Source organism: Brassica rapa, chromosome A06, assembly GCF_000309985.2.
Source record: "Brassica rapa cultivar Chiifu-401-42 chromosome A06, CAAS_Brap_v3.01, whole genome shotgun sequence".
Classification (NCBI taxonomy): domain Eukaryota; kingdom Viridiplantae; phylum Streptophyta; class Magnoliopsida; order Brassicales; family Brassicaceae; genus Brassica; species Brassica rapa.
In genome coordinates this window covers 5,609,851-5,626,884 of record NC_024800.2, presented here as the reverse complement: position 1 = coordinate 5,626,884, position 17,034 = coordinate 5,609,851, and the positions used below count along the sequence as shown (strand labels likewise).

Sequence of the window (17,034 nt, the reverse complement as noted above, 5' to 3'; positions counted from 1 at the left end):
GTTTTCAGAAAAACCTTCCAGTATCCAAATATATTTTCCCTCCCTCATGAGTCATGCAAGATAAATGTATGGTTCACTTTTAAGTAGACAATGTAAAGTTTTACTAAAATAACTGTTTCATTTTTTAACCAACTAGATATGCGATTTTGAAATTGTTTCACATGGTGTAAGTTTCTTTCCAAGAAATATATATATAAATCAAACCTGAAGCAGTCGTCCAAAGTCGACATACAAACTGGACTCAACCAAAATTATCTAGATCACATGTTTACAAACTAGCTTCGTATCAACTACCCATCCGATGTGTTCCGCTAGCTTACTCGAAACTACCAAGTACCGTTCTCAATTGTCAACTCAATATACATATATATGTTGAGTCGACCGTCGACAAACATCGTTCTCTGTGACGTACACTCAAAATATATATATATATATATATTATTTTTGACTAAAGATTTACATTCAATATATTTCTTCCCAGATTTTATGATTAATTAAGCATATTAGAAATATCCCTAAGAAATATTTTAAGTTTAATATTGTTTACTCTTCAATTGGATCGACTTCCCACCATGGACAAGTACTGCTGTCATTTACAGTAAATCACTAAAAACAATGACCAGAATCATCGGTAAACACGTATCAACGGGAAGTGGGTTGGTAGTGGTTTGATCTCATTATAGTTCCTCGTGCATTTTGATAAACTTTATATGTTCGGCATGTTGCTTTCTTTTCTTTAAGGGTTTTAATTGTACTAGATCATTTGTCCGCGCTACGCGCGGAAAATTGTGTTTGATATGTTACTTTTGATTTTGTTGTGTGGACTAAAAATATAAAGAATAAACATGTTTTAAAGTATTAGAAGTGTAAGATTGAGTATAAGTGGAGTTCGATGCATTGATTTATGTTGTTTGAATGTTGTATGTAGTTTTTCTATGTCATATTGTTATGTAATATTTTTGTTATATTAGTTTGGCTAAATAGCAAGATTGACTTTGGAATACATAAATAGGTTAGAAGATGATGAGATGTTTTTTTTATTAGTTGTGGTTTGTTGATGATGATCTAATTTGTTGTCGAGAGTTTTTCCTCAAACTCATGCATTGAACTGAAATCTTATCCTGGAAACATGATAATAAATTATTCTAATAATTTAAATTTTATTTTAATAGTTTTTATTTGTCATTGTTTTCCATATATAATTAAATATTCCAATAGAAATAACTCAATATCTGAAAACAACTAACAATTTATAGAAATAAAATCGGGCGTAGCCCGGAAAAGTGTAAAATGTAAGCAATAATAAAAACACACATATTATATTATTCAAAATATTATTACAGCAGAAAAAATCAGGTTTAAACTCAAAATCATTTTAAGTTTTGATTTCCTAACTTATTTATTAATTCTATCTTTTGGAGTTGTATTATTCAATTATTGACTAACATTTTTTTTAAAGTGTTAGTAAGAAACTAATCCTTCTAGAAGTATAGAAGTATGCATGAAAAATAAAATTGTTGAAAAAAAGTTTCTAACTTCAAAAAGGTTGAACCTAATTTTTTTTAAAAAAAATCTATTCTATTAAATTAGGAACATGACTTATTGATATATGTTTAGTCCAACAATTAAGAGAAACAAAAATCCAAAAAAAAAACATTAAAGAAAACAATGGTTTTTATAGGTTGTCTATTACTTAGGGGGAAAACAATTATTTGGTATTAATGTGTATAGACTTTGACAACATTCCTGCTAAGAACATGATAGAGGGTTTAGAGTACAGAACTATCCTCTTACTTGGGTAACTACTGATCACCTGCACAGCAAATACTTACTGGAGTTAACATGCAAACACTATCTGTTTTTTGTTTCTCACGGTTGGCGAGTTGAGGTTTGTTTTCTTGGTGATAAAGCTCATTGCTCGTCCTGGATATCCTCCAACCAAGGTCTCTCCCAAACCCTTCACAATCTGAGAAACACAAGTTCTTGATTATTTTACTCAGAAAAGCATAAAAAGGAAGAAAGGTCTTTTAATTTACCTCTTGTGTGTATTTTTGAAGGATCACCAGTGACAGGATTGTTTGTGTGAATGACGAAAGCATAATCACCACATGATTCTTGAACCAGCACCGACATGCAGACGGCATCATGGGTCAACTCTAGTTTTCTACTGACGTAAGCTCTCACGTTCCACTTTGAAGCCCAGAGCTACATGTTGATGTTCAGAAGATCAGTAAAGTACTTGGTTCCTTTCTTACACACAACAAACTCTTAAGAGATTGTTACCTTCTAAATTGCCACCCATGATCGGTTCCAGCTTGATTCATCTCCATGATACGACATTCTTTCACTTCTCAGTTTGTGAATCAGTTCATTTCTCTACCAAAGAGTTCAAAAACTCATCATGTGATGCATCTAGAAAAGCATGAGCAGAGGATGGGAAGAAAAAAATAATTATATGTCTAGTTATTACCAGAGCCTTTAGTGCGCTCATTTGTAAGACAGCTTCTTGAATCTCCTTAAGTCTTGCCATGTCTCCCCTGTTAAGAAAAACTTTAAGGGCAGAGACCTTGTGTGCTACATCCTGAAAAGCGATGGATCCAACAAAAAAAATATTTCTTGCTGCCCCATCTGTTCCAACCACTCTCCAACAGAGTTGTGCAAGAAAGAAATAGTTAAACTCTGATCAGTAACTCGATAAATATCTTGCTTTTTCCGAAGCGTAAAAAATTAGAAGGCTGTATAAAAAAACAGAGCAAAGCTGCGATTTTAAAAACAGAGCAAAGCTGCGAACTTTGTAATCTCCAAAACAGAGCAAAACTGAAAAGAAAATTACATTTCCGTTGTGTTGGTATCTTGCTGAAATGGAGTCATGAGCATCGGTCCAAGCGACGACCCTCTGTTCTGATAAACCCCAGATTCGAGCTTTGACATCTATGGAATCCATCATGGAGTTTCTTATTGTGTGCTAGAAGAGAATCATTATCCGATTTCAAAACATCGAGCTGTTTCTTCAGAGTATCATAGTCTCTTTCAAGCTGCTTTGTCTTCAACCTAGATTTCATGTTCTGAAACCAATTCGCAATCTGCCTAGGCTGCAACCCTAAGGCCTTACCTAGCTGCATCTTCCTCTCAGGCTCCAACTTGTTCCCTAGCTCGAAGATCTTCTCTAATGCCCTAACTTGCTCTAAATTCAGCCTCTTCTTCGTCCCTCCTAACATCATATGGGACCCATCATCTGATAGATTGTCTTCGTCATGGTCAGGCTTCTTTGAGTAAGATGGTGGTGGTCTGATACTCCCGTGAACGTCATTGATCTGTTGATCATGTAGTTTCCTCCTCCTCCTACACCAAAAAAAAGGTTTAACACTTCAAATCATGATTTGGTAGTCTTAAACCCTTTTCATATTGTTATATACATGTGTAATTGTGTGTATATACAGAGAGAGAGAGAGAGAGAGAGAGAGAGAGAGAGAGAGAGAGAGAGAGAGAGAGAGAGAGAGAGAGAGAGAGAGAGAGAGAGAGAGAGAGAGAGAGAGACTTTCCATAGAAGAGATGAGGAGGGCAAGAAGGGGGAGAGGTATGAGAAGGTAAGTGATGAGCATTGTCTTCATGAAGTTGCTGAAACATGAGTCCATGCTGTGGAAAGGCCAACTTTAATCTCAGTCCTTGACTATTAATAATATTGCTCTTTTTCCTCCTCATACATATACATATATAAACATATATGTCACACAAGCACAGAGGATTGAGCTGCTTTTTTTCCTTTTTAACTGAGTTAAGAGTTCAAAAAGTTACTGTAGTTGTTATTATGGAAGATATGAAGACACTCATCACAACCAACTCTCCATAGCCGAACTGTCTTGTCTTTAGAAGCTGAAAGAAGCAACTGCAAAAACCAATACCCAATTCATACGAAAAATGGATCAAGAAATCTCAAAAAAAAAAAAAAACAAACAAAGAAAAGATTTAAAACTCACATTTGAGTCTGACCATGCCAAGTCCAAGACATCTCCAGTATGACCATGGAGTACTTGAAACGGTGTTTCTTCAGTATAAAAAGCTTTCTGAGGGAACAGAAACAATCGGCAATAGTAATGAAGTCAGCAATAAAATCTTACCATTCTTTCATCTTTCCATTTAGTGACGGTAGCCGGATCTGAAAATTTCTGTAAATAAAATTTGATTTGGTATTTATGAGTTCTTGTTAAACTTTTTGAACTTAAAATCTATTGAAGAAGAAAAATAACCTTATTTTTGAAATTGTGTCGCCCATTTGCTGTTTCAAGGTCCACTCCATTGCCTGCTTTAAGCTTTTTGGGGATTATAAAGATCATCTGAGACAATAGTTTGAAGTCTGCAAGTTACAATCAATATAGACTCGATCTTGGTTCGAGATTAGCACAAGCATATGTGTCCAGTACTACAGTATTTATAAATGAAAAGGCAGGAGTAACTAAGCTAATAAGGGGATGAAGGAATAAGAACCTGGGGAACATGTTGTTCTTGACCGCTTTTTGGCCATATTTTCTCCAACGATAGCCACCATCAATAATATCAACTTGGCTCCATAGAAATCAAAAAGTTGACTTTGTGTTTCTTAGAGGAGTCTGAATCGCCGGAGACAGAGTTGGTGGAGGAGACACCGGTTTAGCCGGTATGTCTGATCGGTGGGGATGTGCCATTCAATTTCATGTGGATTTGGCTTCCTGAGAGGATTCTCTGGATTTTGATTGGAACCAGGAAATGGTGAAAAGGTTTATAAGAAATAGATGGAGAGGGAGGTGAAACGAAAGACATTAAAGATGAGAGTAAAGAGAAAGTTTGATTGTCAGTGGTGATGAAGATCGCAAAAAGGGGAAACGGAGAAGATGAAGCGAGTGAAATCGGGTTCACCAGAACCGTGATATTGCTTTGTCACAAGCAGAGGTGACGTGGCGGAGAGCTCTTCTCCTATTGGCTGATTTAATTGTCCTACGTGGACACACTCACTACTCCTCATATAACCCTTTTAGTATAGGTTAGATTAAGACAAAATTAATTGTATGACACGTTTAACGCTGATCGTGGCCAGATCCTCAGTTACTAATTAATTATGATCAACACTTTTGAGTCTTTGACCCTTTCTTACAAAGCATTCATTAGCGAATTATTAAATGTTAGTATGTACATTAGTAGCTAGATATATATACCTGTGAATTGTTTGAACTTGGTTCGCTTGTGCTTGATATTGTTCCTTTCCAATTTTTTATTAAGTAGCATACTAGAAATGAATTTTGTTATAATATTGCACATTGTTAAATATATAAATAGCGGCAATTGCATGCATAATGAAAGGGATACATGTTTTTTTTTAAATAGCTCGTTCCTAATTTATACCAAGAGATATATTATGTTAAAAACCTAAATATTTTTGCATTCTTTTTCAAAACAATAATAAGATGATTAAAGATAGAACGTGCGAGAATTTTAATAGATCACGAGGGCACTAATAAACACCTAATTAATGAAAATGTATTAAGGACAAGCTATTTGTCTTTATTAATTTGAAGCCAAAATGTTTCATTTGTGCATTATTACAAAAACGAAGAGTATACAAAATGGGAGTAAAAAGTTGGTTTACCCTCAAGTTTCTAATGTTTTCATGTTACCTCCTAAAGCTGCAGACTTTGATTTCTTCTACTTAGCTCTTCAGATACGTAATCTGCTTTATCTCAAGTTCATCACTGTTTTTTACAAATATGTACCCCATGAAATTCTAATTTTGATGTTAATATAAGTCAGAAATAAACAGCCAAAGTTAATTTGTTTTGAAACATTTGCGTAGTGGGCAGGTTACAATGATGGTTCGCATCCATCAAACTGCAATCCCGACAGTGAATTTGATCGATCTAAGGTACATGTAATAGTAATATTACTATGTGATTGTGTAAATATTCCTTTTTTTCTTTCAGTTTATTTTGTTTACGTTGTATATATCAAATTCATATTTGAATGTATAGATATCGGATATTGTAGTAGTTTGCGAGCGAAGTGGCTAACACTATCGTGTGCGAGCAACGATGGTTTCAAGTTTTGGAAACACGAGTGGAAAAAACACGGCACGTGTTCCGAGTCCACAATGGATCTACATGACTACTTTGAGAATACTCTTCACTTAGAGATAATTAAGGCCAATCTTCTTCACATCCTCGCAAACTCTGGTCTACATACACACTAATTAATCTAAAAAGTCACTATATCTAATCAATGTATTAATTTACGTATGCTTAATTAGACTCTATATATAATTTTCCTTTTTTTCTGAATGTGTGGTGTAACTATAGGAATCATACCAGACGAGGGATTCTATGATCTTCGAGAGATTAAAGACGCGAAAAAGATGCCATTGGGTTTACTCCAGGCATCGAATGTAACAAATATCCGGAGCTTAACAATCAACTTCACCAGATCTGCCTTTGCATCGATACATCAGGAACTGAGTTTATTCGATTATGACCATATTTGAGTGATTTGTTGTATTATTTTCTAATTTATCTTCTCTTTCCAAACTCCAAATTCATGTGGAGAGTACAATGGAGTAATGTTTTACATGCTACTTAATTTACTTAAAATTTGATAGGATGAGCTATGATATAATAATTGTATGCCTATAAATTACGGTATTATATTCTAAAGCAATATATGTTTCATGAAACCTAATTCAGATTACAGAACAACTTTTGACAGTTAAAAGAGAGCTACTTCCTGTCAAAAGAGAGCTACCTCCTGAACCGGTCTCGGTAGTTTTATAAAATTGTAAGTGTTGAAAGTTAATGAGATGATCCGGATGGTATATACTCTCTTTTGACAGTTACCTTCTTCCTGCTCCTCCAATTTCAGGTATTCGGACTCTTTTTTTTTTTTTTGATCAAATAGGTATTCGGACTCTCCACTTGGGAATTGCCTCTTGCTTCAGTGACAAACGGTTTAAAGGACGTATCTGAGACAAGGGTCCAAAATTGTGAAGGAACATGGAAGAAGAATAGAGTAAGAAGAACGATACCATTTACGCACTATTCGAATTGGAAAGAGAGGGCACGAGGTTTTAGACGAGTTCCAAGACACTGAACTGAAGTAAAGAGATAAAAGTCAACGCAACCATGGAAGATACCAATTCGCGAAGTATCGAAAGTCAAACAGCTGTGCAGAGATATGAAACTTTAGTACATTTTTTTTTTTTGTCAACATGAAACTTTAGTACATATATTAAACAAACATAGAAAATGGAAAATTGGGAAATTTATGGGCAAGTTTTAAAATAGCACTTTTAAAAATATTCTAAAAATATCTAAATACTGTATTATTTTTTCAAAGTAAGACTAATTTGATTTAAGAAAAAAGCTAAGCTACTTTAATTCTTAAATTCTATTACATTTTCACTTTTAAATTACCAAGCCACAAACACAAATCATTAAAACTCGAAATCCAAATATAAATTTTTTTTGAGTAAATGTTATTATTATATTTTGAGTTGATTACAAAGTGTCTTAGAGAGTAAAAAATTCTTTAATTATATATTAGTTTTGTCATAAGATATGATTTACTGATATGCAAAAGTATATCTCAAGCCACAAACACAAATCATTAAAACTCGAAATCCAAATATAAATTTTTTTTGAGTAAATGTTATTATTATATTTTGAGTTGATTACAAAGTGTCTTAGAGAGTAAAAAATTCTTTAATTATATATTAGTTTTGTCATAAGATATGATTTACTGATATGCAAAAGTATATCTCTAAGTTTAATTATATTCCCAGCGAATTTATGTTGACCAAACTTGTAACGTAGATGAGAGCCGTTGTAAAAATATCTAGTCTTTGTTTCGTGTCCCTGTAATGAAAGAGGATAAGATTTGGGATAACAAAAAAATTAAATATTTAAACACTGATTGATTGAACAAAAGTGGTTTCTAGATTCTTCTGTAACCTTCGTATATTTCCTTTTTGCCAGCTTCCTCGTGAACACGGTAAAACCTTTCGCTAACATATATAAATCTCTAAGCCTTTCTTCGTCTGTTTGCATCTAAATTCTTTTCAGCTTCCTTCTCTTTCGTCTTCTTCTCAGTTAAAGATCCTTTGTTTCACTCTTACGATCTTTGTTTAGGTGTTTACGTGATGTCTTCGGAGGCGGAGGAGTTTGCAGAGTTTTCGGCTTTGTTCGAGAGGATGATCCGACGAGGCGAAGGTCTCTCTCGATTCTTACCTCTGATCTTAGCTCTAGCCGGTGAAGCCGACGAGGATACCGATCAGACGGCGACTCACAGAGAGATCGTCATCGATCCGGTGAACAGGAGAGTGGTGATGATCAGATCGGCTTTGGGGGAGTTCTTGAACGGCGACTTTTCAGAGAAACAAGGGAGGTCGCCGGCGTCGAAATCGTCGGTGGAGAGCTTGCCACGTGTCGTGATCGGGAAAGATGAGGAGAGAAGAGGCTCGTGTCCGATCTGTCTCGACGAGTGGTCGGAAGGTGACGTGGCGGCGGAGATGCCGTGTAAGCACAGGTTCCACTCGAAGTGCGTGGAGGAGTGGCTAGGGAGACAGGCCACGTGTCCGCTGTGTAGGTACGAGATGCCTGTTGAAGAAGTGGAGGAAGAGAAGAAAGTAGGGGTTTGGATTGGGTTCTCTGTTGGTGCCGGCGGAAGGAGAAACGGAGAAGAAGACGGAGGAGGAAGAAGCGAGGGTGGCTCGAACACTCGAGATGAAACAGAGGCTTAGGTTTTAGTTTTAGAAAGGAACTTGTGTATATTCTTTTCGTTTTTTTATGTCTTTCCAATTTCAATAAAATGATTGGTTGATGAACTTGAATATCCAAGCGTATGATTCGTTTCAAGAAACTTGATTCATTGCGACAAAGAAACAAAACAAAACAGAGATTGCATTCAATGTATAGGCTTAGATGTTGGTTGCTTTTCTTGGGAAGCATCATTATTGGGGTTCTTAGAATCAAGTTACTATTTCTTAATTTTTAACTAAAAAGTTAAAAAACTGTTTTTTAAATTAATACTAATGATGCTCTAAGAAGATTCTTTGATATGTTTCCAGCATTAAAACCGTAGCTTGTAGGCTTTGTTCCTTGCGATTCTTTAAACGTTGAGCTATCCACAGCTCTTCACCGCTTCACGCCATTCACTTTATAATCCTCATCCAAGACAGATCCCACAACGCAACCCCCCATAACAATGATTATAAGTTCTTCCGTTGAATTTACAGAAGCTGCAGGCTTTGTTCCTTGCTTTTAAAGTAATTAAATTTGACTGAAGGATTCTCTCTAGGATTAATGATGTTGAGCTTGAGCCTCCCTTTGGATTTAGGGAACACTGAGATCCTTGTTGTGGTACTGTTAGTTGGAATAACATAACAGTACTTTTAGTTTCCTCAATATAACAGTAATCTAAATTACTATTTTGTCTATCTAGTTGACTTTGCTCCACCTTTCATTTTCACATTTATTTTCATTTTTCCAATAATTTATTTTGAACAACTAATTTTATCCTAACTTGATTATAGTATAGTGTTTACAAAAGAGAGATATTTTTTTTACGATATTAGAGAAAAAAACTACTCCCTCCGTTTCATAATAGATGAAGTTTTAGTACTTTGCACACATATTAAGAAATTATATTTTCTAAACATAAAATCATTAAAATATAATTTTAAACTAATTTATTTAATTATAAATAAAAATAATAAAAACACAATTGGTTACACAGTTTTTGATAAAGTTAAAATTACATAGATATGTGAAAACATCATCTATTATGAAACAAAAATAATCACCTAAAACATCATCTATATTGAAACAGATGGAGTATTAAGTTTATTCAAGTCACAAAATAACATTTTCATTCATGAAATCAATTACTTTGTTTATGGTTTTGATGTTCCTCATTCTGCACCATATGAAAGGTAATTTTAATCTTCATCAGTTAATTTATCAAAATTTATTTCGCTACAATTGTTGACAAAAAAAAATCCACTACAATTTAACAATCTCTTGCGGTCGGTATACACAGCAATAGAGTTGGATGCTGGTCCGGAAAGGGGAGGAGTGTGATTTTACCGGTCAATTCCTCGGAAAATGTGGCAATGACGAACCCAATATGTGCGTAAAAAGGATGAACACATATGCACATGTCGATATGATTTGCTAGGAAACTGTAACCACCACAGTCGAGTTTACCCAGCTGTCTAAATATATTGGTTTGGCAAAATCCTACACAGCTGTGCATACAAACCGTATTAAAGAAACTTAACGATTGGATAATAAACCGGTTAATTAAGATGGTCGCCACTAGCCAGCAAGTAGATGATTACAAGAAACAAAACAATCAAAGCTCTAAACAAATTTGCTTACAGTTCTCCAAAATGAATACTTTACAATCCTTTTGTGATGATACTTGTCAAAAGGTCAAAGAATCAACCTTTTGATTTCTCTGCTTCTTTTGCCAGCTACCATTAAACCTTCTCTTTCCCTCTAGAATGCACAAACGAAACTTGATTAGTAAAATTTTCCATAAATGAGCCCCTTCTCTTGACTTTTCTCGGAGAATCTTTGCTCGAGCTTCCTCTCAACGAGAGGCTTTTCCTCATCCTGTTCCTGTTTATCATTATCATGGTGTTTCTAGGCGGCACATTAACAGCACTTTCAACACAGTCACCAACTTGAGCACAGGCCCACTGTCTTGTAGATGATGGCCCATCTTCACAAAACGGTTTAAGCCTAAACACAACGTTGTGTGACTTGTCCTGCTCTCCTTCCTGTTTGGTGCATACTGGACAAGGTGGATCATTCCGGTGAGCCTTTGGAGTTGATTGGTCAAGACATTCAGCGTGAAAGACGTGTTGACACGGAAGCACTCCTGTGACTGGCATGTCTTGGTTTCTTACGATGGACCGTGAACCACAAGGAGGTTTCTGCGAGATGTATCTGTTACACAAACCGCATACAAATGTACTTGAAGCTGCTCGTTGCGCTTTGGTAGAGTTATGATTATCCCAAGCAAGAACAACATCCATAGAATCAATGCTGCTTGTTCTCCCGCTGCTCCAACTGCAAGCATCCGCAGAGTCAGATGTTGTTCCTCTAGCATTACCAGAATGTATAGGATGAACCGGTTTAGACAAGAAAAATCGCCGGTTTGAGAAGTTGCGGTTAGGTTCAGAGTCACCAATGTCAGAACAAGACGGTAGTTGCTTAAGAGCTTGATCTGCAGAGATAAATTAGAAGCAAAAAGTTAACAAAAAAGATACACATAACGTGAGTTTTAGTGAAGCAAAAAACGAACCTCTTCTTGTAGCAGACTCAAAATCATTCCAATGAAGAGTCTGAGAAAGGTTGGGAGTAGGAAGAAGATTAGCGTTTGATGATGTGGAAGAAGAAGAACCATATAAGCTAATACCATCGGTTAAGCCAGGGACATCCCATCTCGATGAAGGTGGGGAGAAACTTGTATTAGTCCTCCAATAAGGCTCATGAGCGCCAAAAGAAACGTCACGACTTGCAGAAGAATCTGACTTATCTGATTTGGCAGCCACACAACAGAGCGAACCCATCTTAACCAAACGCCTCTAACTCCATAAACTAAGAGACTGTTTTATGCTGACTCAGATTTTTGTTTCTTGTCCTTTAGCTTAGCACAGCTCTGAAATCAAATAGCACCAAAAGTTTCAAACTTTCAATCATCAAAACAAAAACTCTAACAGAGAATGAATCTACCAAACCTTGCAATCTCTCAATCATCCTAGGACTAGTAAAGATCTGGTCTTTAGTATTCGAGTGACAGTAAATAAAAGGGCTTACTGCTTCGAAACTCGGAGAGACATATCTGGAAAGAAGACCACTGTTGTCGGAAGAAAATGAGGCTACTTGCCGCGAATTCGATCGAAAAAACCCTGATTCTTGGAAAGGGGGAGATTTTTGATACTGCTTCTTCTTTACTGTACTGTTTGTAACTTTTTAGTTTTACCTTTTTTTTTGTTTTATCTATTTAAATTCAATTATGAAGCAAATGTTAAAATGAAATAAAAGTCTCCCAGCTGTATATATAGCAAATCAGTAATTAATGTGATTCAAAAGTTGAATGCATTTTGGTTGACATAGGAAAATTCGGAATGTAATTAATTTTTGGAGGAAAAAATGAATTCGTTGGCGTTTTAGTCAAGGAAAAATTAATACTTCTTCTACATTTAAATACGCATATGGTATTGAAATAACATATTCTTATAATTATCGAGGGACATGCATGCATTTCAAATGGTCAGCCAATTTTCTGACTGGAATTGATGAAATAAGGATAAGAGAGATTCACATTGCAGCTTGTTTGATTCTCTTTGACTAAAAAAAATTAGGTAAATTAGGCCTAGCTTTAGTCTCTCTCGATATTTTGAACAGCCACTTTTACATTATTTCTCAGCCGGTTATATATTTTGAAGATATTTGGACGAGACTACCTATATGTAGTATGTGTGATGTTTATGTTCTGTAAATGCATTACTATAATCTTTTAAAATTTTATAAAAGCTTTCGTATAACAACATACACTTTATAAGTTTTTTTTTTTCTGAGAAAGGGTTTACACTTTATACGTTTATAAGATGTTTAAAGAAAACTTATAAGTTGATATTTAAAAAAAAAAGATTCAAAATTTAAGGAATTATTTAGATGGTTTCAAGAAAATATTTAAGTGTTTAAGAGACTAAAAAAGCCGTCAACTTGATGAATAGTAAGGAATGAACATTTTTTTTACCCCAGAACAATAATTGAGATGTCGAATATTTAGCAAATTGTGAAAGACCACAACAAGTACTACACATCTCTCTAACTACCTTTACACCAAAAAAACCACAAGAAGTAGTAAGTAACCTCTCTCTAACTCTCTGAAAGTCCGTCTCGATACATGCATAGGCTGCTTCAGAAAGTATGATGGGGCCTGTTGCCTGTATGGAGTGAACGTCGATTCCATTACGTGACGTTGACTATCAAATTTCTACGCATATTTGGTCCCACTAGTTTATACAGCCTATCAACTGGATTACAGAATAATTTAGATACACTAGCTAGTTTGTCTCTATTTGTATATAAACAGATATATGTTATACTGTTATTCTTTATAATTAGATATGAAAATATTCAATCTAGCACATGCTCAACAAAGACTAATTCAAACTAGCTGGAAATTATATTTCGAGAAATATATAATACACATTACACAATAATCCTGTGGAAAGTGGAATAAGCAAACTATGTCATAATAATTTAGTTATTTAAATGGTTGATTAATATTTAGTGGTACTTGATCAAACAAGTGTTCATATAAATCGACAATGATATGTGCAAGACCAGAAAAGCTAGTTTACGCAAAAAAGGCCAGAAAAGCTAAAATAAAAAAATTACTACGTTAATGTCGTCGCTAGCAATGCAAAAGCAAACTATAATGCAAGTTGGACATTAAAGTCCAATGTAGTTGGTGATAATAATAGTTTCGTTAGGAAATACACTTATGTATCAACCTAATCAGTAGTACCATCACTAACCTTTGAAGAACAAATAAAAGATTAAAAATATCATATTGTTTTATAAAACTCATACTAATAATCAACCTAATCAGTAGTACCATCACCAATGAGTATGAGCTGGTTTAGTATTAAGTCCGGTTCTAAATATCGGACGTTTAGCCGCCTAAAACGTCATTTATCCGTCTTGATTTATACCAAATCAGTCAAAAAAAATCGGTTGTCCGATTTTTATCCGCCTAGACCGCCTAACCGCATAGGCGGCCACCTAATCTATTTTTTTTTTATTTTTAATAATATTTTGTATCTATTTATTTGATTTAAATTTTGATAAATATAATTTATATTCATAATTTTGATGAAATTGCACTATATTAAGTTTATATATTCTATTTGTGTGTTTATACAGTCCTAAACATAAAAATGTATTATGTTATACACAATTAAAGATTAACATGTTTTATAACATATTAAACAATCTAAAAATTCTGCCGCGTATAATTTCCGCTTAATCTCCGATTTTCTTTTTAGGCGATAGGTCCAACCGGCCGCCCGACTAGCGTTCCCGAACAAGGGTATTAAGCAATGTAATTGTACTTGGTACGGTTAACAGTAATATATTAATACTATGTTTTATATTGTTAGACTATGAATATATACGTGCCGTCACGTCCCGAAGAAGGGTTAAAAGAGATTAAAGTAAAAAAAAAAAGGGAAATCTGTTTTTTTAGAGCAAAAAAAAGGTAACTATGTCCCTTTAGACTAATCTGTACTACTTTATGTCCTATTAGACTAATTTTTTCGAAAATGGCAGTAATGCCCTTAAAATTGTAATTTTTTGAAAAAGATAAATAATGAGTTCGACAAGCGGGATCGATCGATCCAGATTTACAAGTTACAGTGGATCGCTCGATCCCGATAATTATTCAGAACAAAAAAAAACGCGAAATATATACTGATCGACCTGGTCCATTTCACTCGATCGGCGAAGGTCGATTCCTTACAGATCGACCGATCCACTAAGAATAGATCGATCGATCCCGTGCCCAGGAAAGAATCCCAAATCGATTTTTTTGGTTTTGTATGATTATATCCGGGTTGATTCCCACTTGATTTGAACCGACCAAGCATGATTTCAACTTTTTAAGCTCGATTTCTCTGGGACAAAACCCTTAATTTCCCATTCACGAACAAAGGGAGAGAAAATCAAATTCTCACCCAAAGTTCATTAACCCTAACTCACTCAATTCTCTGATTTGGACGATTATTTGGCCTAACTCATACAATTTCGTGAGCTTTTTACGAATCTATCACTCTTTAGTTCGTTCTGCAAAGGTATGAAACTCTATCTCCACTTCTTTTTAGAGTTTGAAATTAGAAAGGTAAAAGGTAGATTTTTGAGTTAGTTAAGATATTTAGACTTCAATCATGTGTTAAGGTGATGATTAGAGAAGATTTTGTACACAATCATGGTTTAAATCATATTTTCGGGATAGATTTAGGGATTTTAGGTTTTTGTTATTAATAGATATATGTTGTATTGTTTTCAAATTTCAGGTATGGAGTTGGAGTTGCCTAATCGTTTATACGGTGAGGGATTGGAACCTCAGGTTAAGAAGATTAATAACAGCTGCCGACTAAAACTTCTCGAGTTGCTAAAAGAAAAAATGGAACCAGAATTCGATGAAGTTATGAAAGATCCCATTTTTTCACAGATTATGGTTATCCAGAAGAATGATCTGAAGTTTTCGGCGAGGTTGGTACACTCTTTTTTGTGTAAGGAGTTGATGACAAGCAAGAGACATGAGAAGTGGTTCACTTTCGCTAGGAGACCTCTGCGTTTTGGATTGCAAGAGTATCATGCTGTCACTGGTCTGAAAGTGAAGCGAGAGAATAACAGTGGGCTAGTGACATGGAAAGACGATAATGGTTTTTGGAGCAAGCAGATAAAGACAAATGGAAAAATAAATTTGCAGATCATAAAAAAGAAGCATTTGGAAGAGAGCAATACCTGGACTTGGGTTGATAGGGTGAGACTGATATATCTTTGCGTTATTATGGGTGTGGTGATGGGAAAGGATGAGAAGGTGAATATCCCGCATCTGTACATGAAGTTGGCGATGGATTTGGAGAAGCTTCGGAATTATCCATGGGGTCTGTATTCGTTTGATTTCCTTCTGAAGCAAATTGATAAAACAAGGCATAAATTAGAGCAGAAAGAGGGGTATCTGATGGAAGGATTCTTGTTTGGTTTCCAAATTTGGATAATGGAAGCTGTTCCTGCTTTAGGAGAGATTTGTGGCACAAAAGTCAGTAAAGATTTTACAGGTCCACTGTGTGGTAATTGGAGAGGATGTGCAAAATGTTCTTATGAAGATATCATTGGCGTTGAGAACTTATTCCCAGAAAACGTATGCAAATTTATTCAACAAATGATATCACATTATTCAACAAATGATGAATACAGATACCGTGTCTCGCTAGGGGATACACTTTCTCCACTGCCTTCGCTATTGACACTTGTCTATCCGAAATAAAAGCCAAACCATTATCATCAGCAACAACAACTTTTAATTCTCTCATAAACCATTCCCAAGACTGCTCATTCTCAGAGTCTACTATCCCAAATGCAATAGGATATAAATTTGAATTTCCATCTATAGCAGTTGCAACCAGTAGCACCCCTTTGAATTTACTCTTCAAGAATGTTCCATCGACAACAATGACACGCCTCATGACTGTGTTAAAGCCTCTGATCGATTGACCAAACGCTATAAACAGATATCGAAATCTACCATCGACGTCAGTCTTGTAAGAGGAATGTGTACCCGGATTGGCCTCTCGCAGCATGTGCAAATATTTTGGTATTTTCCCATAACTTTCCTCTGGAATACCTCTAACAGCGTTGACTGCATATTCACGGGAATCCCATGCTAAAGATTCAGAGATCTCACATCCATAATCATTGCGCATAATCTGAACAATATCTTTCGCTTTAGGCCCTTCCTTGATACCTTCATATTTATGCATTATCAGATTGCCTATCGTTTTCGCTGAAGCTGTCCTTCCGGCACTGGTTTTGTTTGAAGGTGCGCAGGAATGTACACCGACATACTTCTTAATAATAAAATATGTGGAGCCCTTCAAACACTCAGCTCGAGCACCCCAAAAGCACACCTTATCAGCGCATCTAATACACCAAACTGATTTATTGGAGTTGGTAACTGTGTAGTGAAAGTTATGCTTCATTGCACATAACTCAAACCTCGCTTTCAAAACTGTTTTGTTGAGGAAAAGATCTCCCGTCTTAACCAATTCGACCACCTGACTCTTTGCCAATTTTTCTCTGTTTTCTTTTTCAGCATTGATCTTCTCAGCATCATCATCATCTCTTTCAACCTCGTCTTGCTTCATTTTTCCTTTCTTCTTCTCGTTATGCTTGTCAGCATCATAATCATCTCCATCAACTTCACTTTGCTTCA

The 17,034-nt window shown here is 35.3% G+C and overlaps 3 protein-coding genes across 7 annotated transcripts; 1 reads left to right on the top strand and 2 right to left on the bottom strand.

Moving 5' to 3' along the window:
* Positions 1 to 1,599: 1,599 nt before the first annotated feature.
* On the bottom strand, positions 1,600 to 7,520 carry LOC103872116 (homeobox-leucine zipper protein HAT7-like). 2 transcript variants are annotated; one of them, XM_033273200.1, is made up of 10 exons: positions 4,486 to 5,030; positions 4,248 to 4,334; positions 4,119 to 4,166; positions 3,978 to 4,045; positions 3,796 to 3,886; positions 3,539 to 3,636; positions 2,471 to 3,342; positions 2,284 to 2,376; positions 2,037 to 2,205; positions 1,600 to 1,966 (listed from the first exon to the last, which is right to left on the bottom strand). In XM_033273200.1, the coding sequence occupies exons 2-7, from the start codon at positions 4,332 to 4,334 to the stop codon at positions 2,868 to 2,870; spliced, it is 867 nt and encodes a 288-aa protein (XP_033129091.1). In that variant the 5' UTR covers positions 4,486 to 5,030; the 3' UTR covers positions 1,600 to 1,966; positions 2,037 to 2,205; positions 2,284 to 2,376; positions 2,471 to 2,867. The 2 variants fall into 2 exon arrangements, with proteins under 2 accessions (XP_033129091.1, XP_033129092.1); XM_033273201.1 differs by lacking the exon at positions 4,119 to 4,166 and having other exon boundaries at positions 3,978 to 4,064; positions 4,486 to 7,520.
* A 460-nt stretch (positions 7,521 to 7,980) lies between these two features.
* On the top strand, positions 7,981 to 8,847 carry LOC103872115 (E3 ubiquitin-protein ligase MPSR1-like). The gene has a single exon (XM_033273202.1). The coding sequence runs from the start codon at positions 8,156 to 8,158 to the stop codon at positions 8,753 to 8,755; it is 600 nt and encodes a 199-aa protein (XP_033129093.1). The 5' UTR covers positions 7,981 to 8,155; the 3' UTR covers positions 8,756 to 8,847.
* A 1,093-nt stretch (positions 8,848 to 9,940) lies between these two features.
* LOC103872114 lies at positions 9,941 to 12,214 on the bottom strand. 4 transcript variants are annotated; one of them, XM_033273199.1, is made up of 5 exons: positions 12,007 to 12,214; positions 11,841 to 11,963; positions 11,440 to 11,682; positions 11,326 to 11,365; positions 9,943 to 11,247 (listed from the first exon to the last, which is right to left on the bottom strand). In XM_033273199.1, exons 3-5 carry the CDS (start codon positions 11,440 to 11,442, stop codon positions 10,496 to 10,498), a joined length of 795 nt encoding a protein of 264 aa, XP_033129090.1. In that variant the 5' UTR covers positions 11,443 to 11,682; positions 11,841 to 11,963; positions 12,007 to 12,214; the 3' UTR covers positions 9,943 to 10,495. The 4 variants fall into 4 exon arrangements, with proteins under 4 accessions (XP_009148701.1, XP_033129090.1, XP_009148699.1 ...); XM_009150451.3 differs by having other exon boundaries at positions 11,326 to 11,682; positions 11,762 to 12,214; XM_009150450.3 differs by having other exon boundaries at positions 11,326 to 11,682; positions 11,841 to 12,214.
* Positions 12,215 to 17,034: the final 4,820 nt, after the last annotated feature.